Raw genomic sequence first — 13,011 nt, forward strand, 5'->3', positions numbered from 1 at the left:
GCAGATTCTATTATTACCCCTATCTTATAAGTGAGAAAACAGACCTGGTGAGGGATGACTTGTCCCAGCAGATATTACTGGTGAGAGACAGAGGTAGGACTTGAATCCAGGGCTATCTTGATTGATTTATAGCCTCTTAAATACTTCAGAGTACTAGTGCTGAAAATTCTCATACTCTTGCTGAAAAATGACATTTCTAAACCTTACCCTTAATCAAAGAGAGCTTTTCTGGAGGGATGTTTCTTTCATACAACACAAAATGGATGTCTGTGGGTTGGATCTATAGTTTTGCAATGATGTAGCGTGTAGAGTTTGGCCTTATGTGTTGCTCAGTAAGAAACTCCTGGTTACACATTCCATTTGTTGAGAGTTGTTGTTTTTTCTCTTTAGGATACTCAAGTGGGACTGAAAAACATGGGGCAAACACAACCTCAGGTCCTATGCGGAAACCTCAAATTCCAGGTGAGTTTTGAGCTGTGAAGGAAAGAAATGCTAAAAGCAGGTCTCTCTGAATGTCACAGAAGGGAAGAAGAGACCAGTTGGAAAGCACATTCTCCTACATGTCTACCCTTGAACCTGATGGCTCCTCTTTGTGAGCTAAAGGGTGAATGACAGTACCACAGCCTCTTGAGAAAGAATGAAATCTTTCCTTCTGCCTTGGTCCCATAGATTGGCTGAGCTCATGTTCGGACCTGTCCCTAGTCTGTCCCAAAGAAGTGCCTTGTTAGTTACTAAAGTTCCCTCCCCAAGTGAGTGATCTTCCTGTCCCAGGGGACAGGAAAGCTCCCTCCCCAAGTGAGTGATCTTCCTGTCCCATGGGACAGGAACTTGAGGCCAGTTCCCTCTATATTTCCGGGTTTGCGGGTGGATGTGTAACTTTCTCCTCACATTGCAGATGATGGGGAAATACAAGAGTCATGTGCGTTGGGTGGAGTGAAAATATTCTTCTGGTCCCCAAACTGCTTTGCACGAGGGACAATCTTCACTGATTCAGAGGGAAGAAAGTTTAAGAATATGGTGAGAGGGCTAGGCCACGTGGTTCCCTTGAGCATCAAGATTTAAGGCATTTGAGGCAAATGCTTTCTTTGACTTAGGCTCCAAACTGGACATTTGTAAAGTGGGATTACAATTAAGGAAGGTTTTTCCTAGGGTTGTAAATTATTCTTTTAATTCTCTGCTCTACAGAGATCTCAAGCTGACCCTCTCTTAGGAAGAGGGAAGAGCGTGGTGTGGCCTATGTCCCCTTGCCTTGACTTACCTGAGCAGAGCATGTGGAGTTGGAGGAATGGACTAAGAGGGTGGTGGGATGCAGTTGCTACAATCAGGCAGCAGGATTTTCCCCAGCTCTAGTGAGAGTGAGTGTGGAGCATCTTAGGGCTAGACCCATGTGGAAAGAACAGAAAGGATACCTTTCTGTCAGCCTCCACATCTCCTGACTCAACCTCCCTCCCCAAACTCATCAAACCAGGGAGGGGTCAGGCTGAGGCAGTACTGAGCAAGAAATCAGAGGAAAATGAAGTTTCTCCAAGAATAGCCAGTGAATGACTTCCCATCTTTCTTGTTCCTTCAGCTTCAGTTCATTGCATGGATATACAATCTACTTTGCTATTAAATTTATTCAGATTGTCAAGTTATATTTTAATCCTACTATAGCTTGGTTTTAAAAACATGTATGTAACATTTTATTGGTTTACAAGTGATACACTAATTATTGGAGGCATTTTCGGGAATACTGCTGAACAAAAGGGTAAAAATATAATTCCCTTGTTATCTACCTCACCATCCAGAGTACCATGGTAATCATTTGCATGTGTGTCTTTTCTGTTATTTTTCTATCTGATTTCTATACAAACATGTCATTTGACACACTGTTTAGTAAACTCATTCCCAACTGGCTGGTCACAGCTTTTCAATGTCATTAAATAGTCTTCCTCTGTATCTTAGTACACAATACAGTGGATGGACCCTAATTCATTTAACCAATCCCTTATTGTTGAATAGTAGATGGTTTCCAACTTTTATAAATAATAGCTCAGTAAGAAACATCTTTATAGCCAAGTCTGAGGTCCTAAATTCCTAGAAGTATAACTGATGGATCAAAGGTTGTACGTTTTGAAGGATTTTGACAAATTTTGCCAAAGGACCCTCCTGACCTCTCCACAGGGATGTCATTTCTGCCACCCACTAGTATATGACCTCCATTTTTGTTCCTTAATAAAATATAATGTGAATGCTCTCATATAGAAAAGGAATGATACTTTTAAGGAACATTCTTTTAATTTATTTAATGATATTGCACCAAAGGCATCTACAGGTTTTACAGTTCATTCTATGCTTTTTGGAAATGTGTTTCTCCTGGGGGAACTTGGAAATCTGGACTGATCATAAGGTATGATAAACAGGCCTGTTAGACAAAGACCTATAGCAAAATTGTTCTTCCACTATTAGCTGACTATTGGCTAGATCTTTGGTTGGACCCATGTGTAGAGCTGACTGTAGCTCTGGTATGGACCAGGTCAATTTATAAAGTGCATCCCCCAAGCTCATGCATGTCTTTGCTTCCCACCAGAATGGCTGATCATCTTGGCATCTCTCCTGGCCTTGGCTTTGATTCTCGCGGTTTGCATTGCTGTCAACAGTAGGAGAAGGTAAGGCGATGCTCCTCAGGGCCTTAACTTTGAAAGGGCATCATTTAAACTTAGGCTGTAAAACTACTAAGTATAAAATACAACCACAGGGATAGGGATACATTGCACAACACAGGGAATATAGCCAATGTTTTGTGTTAACTTTATATGGAGTGCAATCTATAGAAATGTTGAATTACTATGTTGTATATGTGAGACTAATAGAATATTGTGAGTCAACTATACTTCAATCAGAAAAAAAAAAAAAGCCATAGGCAATATGTCCTTGCTACTCAGAGTGTAGCCCCTGCAACCAGCAGCATCTGCACCCTGGAAGCTTGTCAGAAATGCTGCATCTCAAGCCCTACCCCAGCCCCCGTATCAGAGTCTGTGTTTTGATAAGACCCCAGGGACTCATGTGGACAGTACAGTTTAAGAAGCTCTGCTCTGGTATATTCTTTAGAGAAGGGAGACTGTGATTCTTTGGACATCTGCTTTTAAATGGGTCTTTTGTGGGTCTTAATTTTGGGGTTTGTGATGAAAGTTGTGCAATATCTCACCAGTAAGACATGAAATAGTATAATCATTCATTGATTCATTGGGCTTCCCTGGTGGCTGAGATGGTGAAGAGTCTGCCTGCAATGCAGGAGACCTGGGTTCAATCCCTGGGTCAGGAAGATCCATGGCAACTCACTCCAATATTCTTGCTGGGAAAATCCCATGGATAGAGGAGTCTGGTGGGTTACAATCCATCTGGTCACAAATAGTCAGACAGGACTCAAGAGACTAACACTTTCACTTTGATTCATTGAATAAATATTTATCAAGTGTCTTCACAGTGCACAAAAATGCTGTATAGAGATTCAAGGATTGGCCCTTTAGCCTGTCTGAGGCCCCTAGAAACCTCTAGAACCCTTACCTAAAGCAGGCATTGGGTTTGTGATTTATTTTTTTTTTTGTAATGACCCTATTTTCTGCTTTCTGAAAGCTGTCATCAAAAGGATTCAGATTATGGCCTAGGAAGAGTTCCCTGAGACTTTCCATGGAAAGTCTGAAAAAAGACAGTCACCTCTCTAGAACTGGCATGTGGGTTGTTTTCATATCATCAGACATCTCTTCTCTCCCTCCCTCAACCAAGGCCTATTGTTTTGGAATGATATACCTGCATATACCTGATTGAGCTGTGACCAGACTCTAGAAATAATGCTGTGTTTAAAATGAAGCAAAGGAGAACAGTAATTCTAGCATCAGAGAAAATGAACTTTCACAGGAATACTCCAGAAATATAGCTCTAAATTTCAAGATACTCAAAGATGCACAATTTTTCTCCCAAAAAAAGTGCAGAGGAACATCAAACTTTTTGTAAATGTCCCTTGAGGTTTCTTCTTATAAAGCAAAAAAATCTTATTTCTAAGTGGGGCCACATTTATTGTGTCATTAGATCATCAAACAGAAAATGCCCCTACATTTGGGAAAAGACCTGGAGAAAATTCTAGAATCTTTCTTGTTGGCTTTTGGAAAGCCAAGGAACAGCTAATTCCATTGCCATTTATGGCTCATGCAGTATCTTTCCTTTTTGGAAGAAATCGAATAATGTCATTTTACATTCATACTGTGTTGCTATTTGTAAAACAAAAAGAAATTTAGCCAATTGCAAAAGGAGCAAAAACTAGGAAAAGAAATCTGAAAGACCTCCTAAAAATCTCCCATGACTAAATGGAAAGAGATATTTTTCAGTTGAGTTTAAATAATATGACTTAGGGAGCCCTTACAAAGAGCCTTTATACTTTCCTTCAGCCTCTGTGCTTTTTTCATAGATGACTTTTGTTCGATTAAATATGAGTTTCCTATTGTTGGAAATCAGTCCTTTTATTCCAGGCCCTAAAATGTACCACTTCTGCTCACATATACAGCCTATAAGCTCTGTACATGTCACCATAGAAACGTTGGCCTCAGATGCTCTCAACGTTGGGGAGAACTCAGAGAAGTGTCTCAGCTGTCCCCCAAGCAGCTAGTGTGACTGGTTAGCTCGTGTGTCACTTCTCATCATGTCAGCAGTATAAGCAGGCCCCCTTGCTTCCCCACCCCCTCCTCCCAATACCAGCGGTCACTCTGGCAACCGGCAAACAGGGACACGCAGGATCCAGTAGAGCAAGCGTCTCACCGGGAGAATAGCTGCTTGGATGCTCTGAATTACCGTGTCCTGATTTGATAATCGAAAACAGATTTGCCACAGAGCTAAAGACTGATTAACGGCTGCAGAGGCCCTGGGATATACACTGTGATTCTAAAGCCATCAGCCCATTTCTAATCCTCTCAAAAGGCAGAGGCCTTTCTACTTTGGAGCGTGGCATTCTAGAGGGATACAGAATCCTATTTTCATCAAAGAAAGTTTGTTTGAAGATAAGAGGCCTATACCAGGCATTCACTTATTCAGCAAATGTCTTTTAAGGGGCAGCTGTGACGTCAGCACTACAGAGGAGGAAGAGATGAAAACAAAAAGGGTACCATGCCTTCTCTGCAAAAATCTTGAGGTTTTGTGGCAGTATTGGCCTGTTCACTTTGAGTCGGCTATTGTTTATTGCCAACATACTCTGGGCCAGGCCGTGTTATATGATTACGATTAAAAGATAGAAGTGGAAAATCATTAACTACTGAAGTTGAGGTTGGAGAGTTAAACACGGGCTTCCGTGAAGGAGTGATCTGTGAGTTCCATCGTCTTAAAGATGCCGATTTAGGGGCCCTGTAATTTCTCTTGCTTTCCCGGTCCCTGTCTTAGCCCACATTATTACCTTTCCTGCTGTTCTTTTTATAACCAGAGTCCTTGAATTGCACCTTTCCAGTGGAAATCAGAACTGTATTCACTCTCTGTAAGAGCCGACAGCTCTTTTAGGAATCAGTTGGATTGGTAGGAATCAGTTGGATTGGATGAGACTGAAGAGAAGTTAGATGCCTTTCTCCTTAAAGAATTTATTGGGTTTGTGTGAAGAGGAGAGAGAAAGCTTCACAGAAGAGAAATGATTAAGGAATGTTTCTGCATCGATTGTGCAGAAAAGGCCTTTGCCTGCTTTCACTGTCATGGGAATAATCATCCTGTCTCTGCACCCCAGAGGGCAGCCATGCACCCTAAGCCTGGTGTGTCCCCTCCATAAATCTCCATGACTTAGAAATGTCTTCCTTCTTGTAAGCTGCAGCCTAGTTCACTCTAATCTAAGCTCACCCAAACTCCTTCTGCCGTCTACAACAGAGCTGTCTGGTGGAACTTTCTGTGATGACGAAAGTGTTCCACGTTTGTGCTCATATACAACCATTAACTACTTATGGCTGCTGAGGCTCGTGATGTGGCTAGTTCAACTTAAGTGAATTTTTGGTTTTATTTCATTTGAACTAGTTTATATCCTATGGCTGGTGTCTACTGGATGGAATGGCAAAGCTCCAACACACTGCAAAACAGATCTCTAAATGTCTTTCAGGACTGTCAGGTAGATGAGACATAAGATCAGTCTTGTTTTCTGTTTGTTTGTCTGTTTGTTTTTTGCTATTGATGTTGTTTTTAAGGAAGGGGAGGAGGCCAGAATGATCCCTGTAGTAATGGATTAGAACTGATGACATCAGTATGAACTTAATACAGATGTTTACATATAGAATTATTTATTTTTTTTTATTTTTTGGCCACGGCATGTGGGATCTTGCTTCCCAGTTGGCTCGGTGGTAAAGAATCCACCTGCCAAACTGAAAATGCAGATTCGATTCCTGTGTTGGGAAGATCCCCCGGAGCTGGAAATGGCAACCTACTCCAGTATTATTGCTTGGGAAATCCCATGAGCAGAGGAGCCTGGGGGACTACAGTCCACAGGGTCACAAACAGTTGGACACAACTGAGCGACTAAACAACAACACGTGGTATCTTAGTTCCCCAACCATGGATTGTACCTGCAACCCCTGCTTTGGAAGCTCAGAGTCCCAACCACTGGACCACCAGGGAAGTCCCAAGACCAGTTGTTAAGTTACCTTACCGCTTAACTTTTAAGATAAACTCCCCCATGCCCTAAAGAACATGTGTCCTGGCTTCTAAATCCCACACAGCCTGCCCACCCACTCCTGGCCAGGCTTCAGTCTGCCAGCTTCCTCATTGTCAGGTCACTTGCGCCCTCAGCTGATGCCTGAGATTGAAGAGGAAAGGAGATACAGGCAAGATGTGGTTCAGTAAAGATCTCTGACCTTTAGAGTAAAAAAGTCTTAAGTTGTAAATACTAGACTGTAGTTCCTGCCATAACTAGCGGGGTAGCTTTGGGTGATATGCTTGACTTCTTGGACTCAGAAAAGAGATATGCTGGATCACCTCTGAAGTCCCTTCAGCTCTAATGTTTCTTTTTAAATTCCTGTAACTAATAAGAAAGAAAAAAATGAGAGCTTGCTTTTTAAAAGTACTTATAAATTGCCCAGAGCACCAAATATTGGGCTGAGTTATTTATGAGCATCACCCTGCCCTCCTGAAAGAACTCAGACAGAAAACAGAGGCACATAAATCCAGAGGGAAATGGGGGCAGGACCAAACCCAAGCACAACATTCCTCCACCCTGCAGGTATAATGTTACCCACTTTCAAAATCAGCTTCATTTAGGGTAATAACGTTAATCCCCACCTCAGCCCCTTGCACAAACATTTATCTTATGATTATAAATCACTTTCCTGCACTGTTTCATACAACTTCTCAAGTACCCGTTTGGTGGATGAATGGAAATTACTTTAATAAGATACCTTTTCTCCAAAGACCATCTGATACAAACTATTGGGTTGGCCACAAAGGTCATTTGGGTTTTTCTGTAAGATGTTATGGGAAAAACAAACTTTTTTGCCAACCCCATATTATATATAACATGGATAAATGACAAGGTCCTACTCTATAGCATAGGCAACTATATTTAATATCCTGTGATAAACCATAATGGAAAAGAACATACGTATGTGTGTGTATCAGTCCAGTTCAGTTCAGTCACTCAGTCGTGTCTGACTCTGCAGCCCCATGGACTGTAGCACCCCAGGCCTCCCTGTTCATCACCAACTCCCGGGGTTCACTCAAACTCATGTCCATTGAGTCGGTGATGCCATCCAACCATCTCATCCTCTGTCGTCCCCTTCTCCTCCTGCCTTCAATCATTCCTAGCATCAGGGTCTTTTCAAATGAGTCAGTTCTTCGCATCAGGTGGCCAAAGTATTGGAGTTTCAGCTTCAGCATCAGTCCTTCCAATGAATATTCAGGACTGATCTCCTTTAGGATGGACTGGTTAGATCTTCTTGCAGTCTCTCTTGGACTCTCAAGAGTCTTCTCCAACACCACAGTTCAAAAGCATCAATTCTTTGGTGCTCAGCTTTCTTTATAGTCCATGAAGACCATACATGACCACTGGAAAAAACCATAGCCTTAACTAGATGGACCTTTGTTGGCAAAGTAATGTCTCTGCTTTTTAATGTGCTGTCTAGGTTGGTCATCTTCCCTGGGTTGGGAAGATCCTCTGGAGAAGGGAATGGCACCCCACTCCAGTACTCTTGCCTGGAAAATCCCATGGACGGAGGAGCGTGATAGGCTATAGTCCATGGAGTTGCAAAAAGTCCAACATGACTGACAAGTGACTTCACAAGGTTGGTCATAACTTTTCTTCCAAGGAGTAAGCGTCTTTTAATTTCATGGCTGCAGTCACCATCTGCAGCAATTTTGGAGCCCCCCAAAATAAATCCTGTCACTGTTTCTCCATCTATTTGTCATGAAGTGATGGGACCGGATGTCATGATCTTTGTTTTCTGAATGTTAAGCTTTAAGCCAACTTTTTCACTCTCCTTTTTCACTTTCATCAAGAGACTCTTTAGTTCTTCTTCACTTTCTGCCATAAGGGTGGTGTGTGTGTATAACTGAGGGTTTTCCAGGTGGGGCTAAGGGTAAAGAATCCACCTGCCAATGCAGGTAGATGTAAGAGATGCAGGTTCAGTCTGTGGGTTGGGAAGATCTCCTGGAGAAGGGCATGGCAACCCACTCCAGTGTTCTTGCCTGGAAAATCCCATGGACCGAGGAACGTGGTGGGCTACAGTCCATGGCGCTGAAGAGTCAGACAGTACTGAAGTGACTCAGTACGCATGAATGTGTAGAACTGAATCACTTTGCTGTACAGCAGAAAGTAACACAGCGTTGTAAATCCACTGTACTACAACAAAATTAAATTTAAACAAAAAGCTGCAAAAGCAAAGACAAATCAGATAACCCTTGGTAATCCGAATAAAACACAAGCAGCACCTCCCTTTGGCCTTTTACAACATTTTCATCATAAATATAACAAGGGGAGTGGAGGTAGCAGAAGAAACAAAGCAAACATTTTACATGGCTCTGGTTACACTAACAAGTACAGCAAGTGCTTCTAGAACATTCACTGTGTTTCTGATGCCGTTCTAAGTGTTTATCCAAGGCCTCGACTTCCTTACTATACCTTGTTCAGAAAAGCAGCAGATAAAATGGTGGTAAACTCATGTATCCAGTGCCAGCCTCTGTTTCAAGGGATTTCCACAGTCTTGTGACACTGATACTCTTAACAGCCTGGTGTTACAGATAAGAAAGCTGAGGCTCAGATAAGTTAAGTGAGTTGCCCAAGGTCACACAGTGGTAAGGCCCTCAAACCAGGCCTTCTAAGCCCCTGCTCTTGTCTGTGTGGATCCATACGCACAGCCCTACGGACCAGCAGAGGTCAAGGGTCCTTCCTCCCACCCTCATCAAGAGTCATGCCAGAGGATACAGGATCAACCTCATATTCAGGAGGTATAATTTTTACTTCCCCAAACAAGTGGTTAAAGTTTATGGCCTTGGCAGTTCCAGAGGGAACAGCCCATGATCATGAATAATAGAAGCTTTGTCTCTACAACTCCAAATATCCAGCGGCAAAGTGAACAATTCCGACTTCATACTTGTTCCAGATCTCCAGATGGTTAGCAGCATGAATAAAGCAAGGGTGGCAGAGCTGAGACTTTGGGTCATAAAAGCCTACATTTGAATATTGACTCTGTCCCTCTTACTGGCTGTGTGACCTCAAGCCAGTTACTAAACCTCCCTGAGCCTCAGTTTCCATTGCTGTATAATGGGAATAACAGCTGCTTTGTGAGATTATTGTAAAGATTACATGAAATTACATGTAAAGCGCCTGACATTCAGGAAGTGTCCAATAAATGCACATTTCCCCTCACTCCCACTCTACTTGTAGTTGTGAGTGTTTGCACCTTTGCTTTTGTTTAAGCAGCATCTGACTTCTTGATGTGTGGCAGTGATCATGTTACAGGAAAGAGGAAGCATTGCTTCAGGCTGGGGCGGGGGTAAGGCAATGCCCTGACCCAGCAACAAGATCAAGGTCATGCTCTTCTATAGCAGACCTTCTGCATTTGAGTAATGTTATTAAGAAATCTTAAATAGTGAACAACTTGCCTTATGTAGTTAAACTTCCCATATCTAAGGTTACATGGCAATTAACCAAGCATAAGGGAAAAATCAGTGTGGCCTTATATCTTCCCTGGTGGCTCAGATGGTAAAGAATCTGCCTGCAATGCAGGGTTCAATTCCTGGGTTGGGAAGATCCCTTGGAGAAGGGAATGGCAACCCACTCCAGCATTCTTGCCTGGAGAATTCCATGGACAGAGGATCCTGCTGGGCTAGAGTCCATGGAGTCGTAAAGAGTCCGACACGACTGACCAACTAACACTAACACTATACTTCTAGAAAAGCGGTGCCTCATTCTTCTTGGTATTTGCAATAATAACCCTGTCAACGCCAACAAAGTGTTGACTGGGAGAGGAAGTAACGGGGCTTTCTTGAATACACAAATCAGAATGATTTACAGTCGTCCCGTTGATGGTTTATCTAAGCCTGCAGAAACAGCCAGAGTTTAACAGAGGCAAACATTTCCCTTACATGATACGATGGAAGGAGAGTTAGAACTTGGGAGTCAGACACACCAGGGTTTGAATCCCAGTTCTCTTAGTACTTGTTCAATAACCTGAGGCAAGTGATGAATTTTCCGAGCCCAAGATTTCTTTAGCTGTGATGGGGGATACAGTGAGCACTGGCTTCCCATAGCTGTGACCGCTGATTCTCAGACTCACTTCAGGTAGCTCGTGAGGGTTTGCTAAGTCCCAGACCCTGGTCCCCGCTCCTCGAGTTTTCTGATTCGGGATGTCTGAGGTAGGCCTGAGAATTTGCATTTCTAACAAGTTTACAAGTGATGCTTTGGCTACTGGGTCAAGGACTTGCTGTGAAAAGTGCTGATTGTTAAAAGTCAGTAGGATGAAATATCCTCAGATTATCATAAACCATAGTGATGGTGGCATTAACTGTGACGATGACAAAATCGTCGTACCCATTTCTCTTACAATTTTTTTTTTCAATTCTTAGGTGTGGGCAGAAGAAAAAACTGGTGATCAACAATGGGAATGGAACCATGGAGGAGAGAAAGCCCAGCGGACTCAATGGAGAAGCTAGCAAGTCTCAGGAGATGGTGCATTTGGTGAACAAGGGGTCGTCAGAGACCCCAGACCAGTTCATGACGGCAGATGAGACACGGAACCTGCAGAATGTGGATATGAAGATTGGGGTGTAACACCTACTTTGTGACCTTGGAAATAAACCACCATTGGCGACACAACCATTACAGGGAGCTGGGACACTTCACAGATGCAGTGTGCTACTGATTGTTTCATTGGGAATCTTTTTTTTTTAGCATAAAATTTTCTATTCCTTTTTTGGGAGTTTTTTGTGTTTCATTTTTTAAAGTCAGATCCAGTTGATAAAAACAGCATTGCTTTCTGAAATGAGGGCCCAGTTAATAATCAGCAAGAATTGGACTGTTCTGGTCTATGGGGTCGCACAGAGTCGGACACGACTGAAGCGACTTAGCAGCAGCAGCAGCAGTCCCCACCGAGAAGTGTCTCACCTCCCTGTGGTGTGTGATGGGCAGCTTCTAACAAAAGCCACACGTCCATCTTCCTGACCCTCAACCTTCCCCTTCACCCCACCCACCAGGGAACAGCCACCTGCTAAGGACATCCCCAGGGCTAGGAGGGATTGGCCCCTGGGAAGAAATTTGAATGGGTCCATATTGCCCTTCCAGCAGCCCAGTCCCTGGGCATTTCTTTCTAGTGGGGTTGGGGGTGGGGGTGTACTGGTTACACATCCCCTTCTACAGACTCCTTGGAAAATTTTCAGATGCTTCTGGGAAATACCCAAACGGTGAAGCTATTTATCTATAGTAAGCTATTTATCTGTGTTTTTGAAATATGAAACCCTGGAGGTCCTTTGATCAGTGATTTTTTTTTTTTTTTTTTTTTTGGTTACCTACCTGGTCAGAGGCATAAAAGGGTTTCTGCTGATTCATAATAAACACCTGTACTTCTTCCACCTTAACCCTTTGTGCTGTGATCTTTCAGTTTCCTAATCAGCAAAGCCTGGGTCCCAACAACTCATCAGGAAGAGGCGAGTCTTCATCTCAGAGCCACGAAGCCCCCACTCAGGCTCACTCACCCAAATCTCATAGAGGACCAGGGGAGACAGTATTGTTTTACTTCTGAGGTTCCAAAGGCATTCGATCCTGTCCTACAACCAAAATTGTGAGAGGAGGAGCTTCAGCTGCTTTTATGTACTAATGGCTGCCTATTCTTTCCCCTGAAAGGCGGTGGAAAGTCATGTTACACGTGCATGACCTACCATTTGTGATGTTCCATGGTGTTGTCCAAAAACAATACGGAAGTGCCTTCTAACCTTTTGTAATAAAAGGAGAAGCCAGTAGAAATGAAGGAGCACAGACAGTGGCCAACAGACGGGCACAAGTAGGGAAAGGGGGAGCCGGGAGCGGTGCAGATCCTGTCGGAGGATTTTTATGGCCGTGTTTGTATATGTTTTTTCAAGCCAGTGGTCTCCATCCAAAGCAGTGACTACTCAGGGTTAACTTAAGTGGCTGGAGACTCCTTCAAAACCCACCTTGGATTCATCACCAGATAAGCAGTTATATGGCCAAATGAGAGAATAATGGCTTTATCTCCTGCTTGGCAAGTCTTTAGCAGTCCTTATATATAAGTTCAGGAGACTCCGTTGGTCCTAAAACTTCCAAAGGCTGCTGGTAATAGAAGAAATTGAATCTATAAAAATAAGGGGTTCCATAAACTGGGACCTCCTTCCTTAGGTCCCCAGAAAAACTAATTTGCCTACACTGATTACAACTGACAATGTTTCCCAGCCCAAATATGAAGAAGGAGGAGGAGAAGGAAAAAAACTGTCCCATGTGAATCAGGGCTGGGCTTACACCAAGAGTGGATTCTGAAGAGTATATCAGTATTTAAAGGGGAGTTGCCAGCTTTC

At 43.0% G+C, this 13,011-nt stretch overlaps 1 protein-coding gene across 12 annotated transcripts in view; it reads left to right on the plus strand.

The window, feature by feature from the left end:
- CD44 (CD44 molecule (Indian blood group)) overlaps positions 1-12,060 on the plus strand; it is an 89,252-nt gene extending 77,192 nt beyond the window's left edge. For all 12 annotated transcript variants that reach the window (XM_040259012.1, XM_040259001.1, XM_040259003.1 and 9 more), the window contains 3 exons: positions 391-462; positions 2,570-2,648; positions 11,053-12,060. In XM_040259012.1, the coding sequence (XP_040114946.1) occupies positions 391-462; positions 2,570-2,648; positions 11,053-11,257 (356 nt within the window). In that variant the 3' untranslated portion in view covers positions 11,258-12,060. The remainder of the gene's footprint in view (positions 1-390; positions 463-2,569; positions 2,649-11,052) is intronic.
- The last annotated feature ends 951 nt before the right edge of the window (positions 12,061-13,011 follow it).

Source organism: Oryx dammah, unplaced genomic scaffold, assembly GCF_014754425.2.
Source record: "Oryx dammah isolate SB20612 unplaced genomic scaffold, SCBI_Odam_1.1 HiC_scaffold_17, whole genome shotgun sequence".
Lineage (NCBI taxonomy): Eukaryota > Metazoa > Chordata > Mammalia > Artiodactyla > Bovidae > Oryx > Oryx dammah.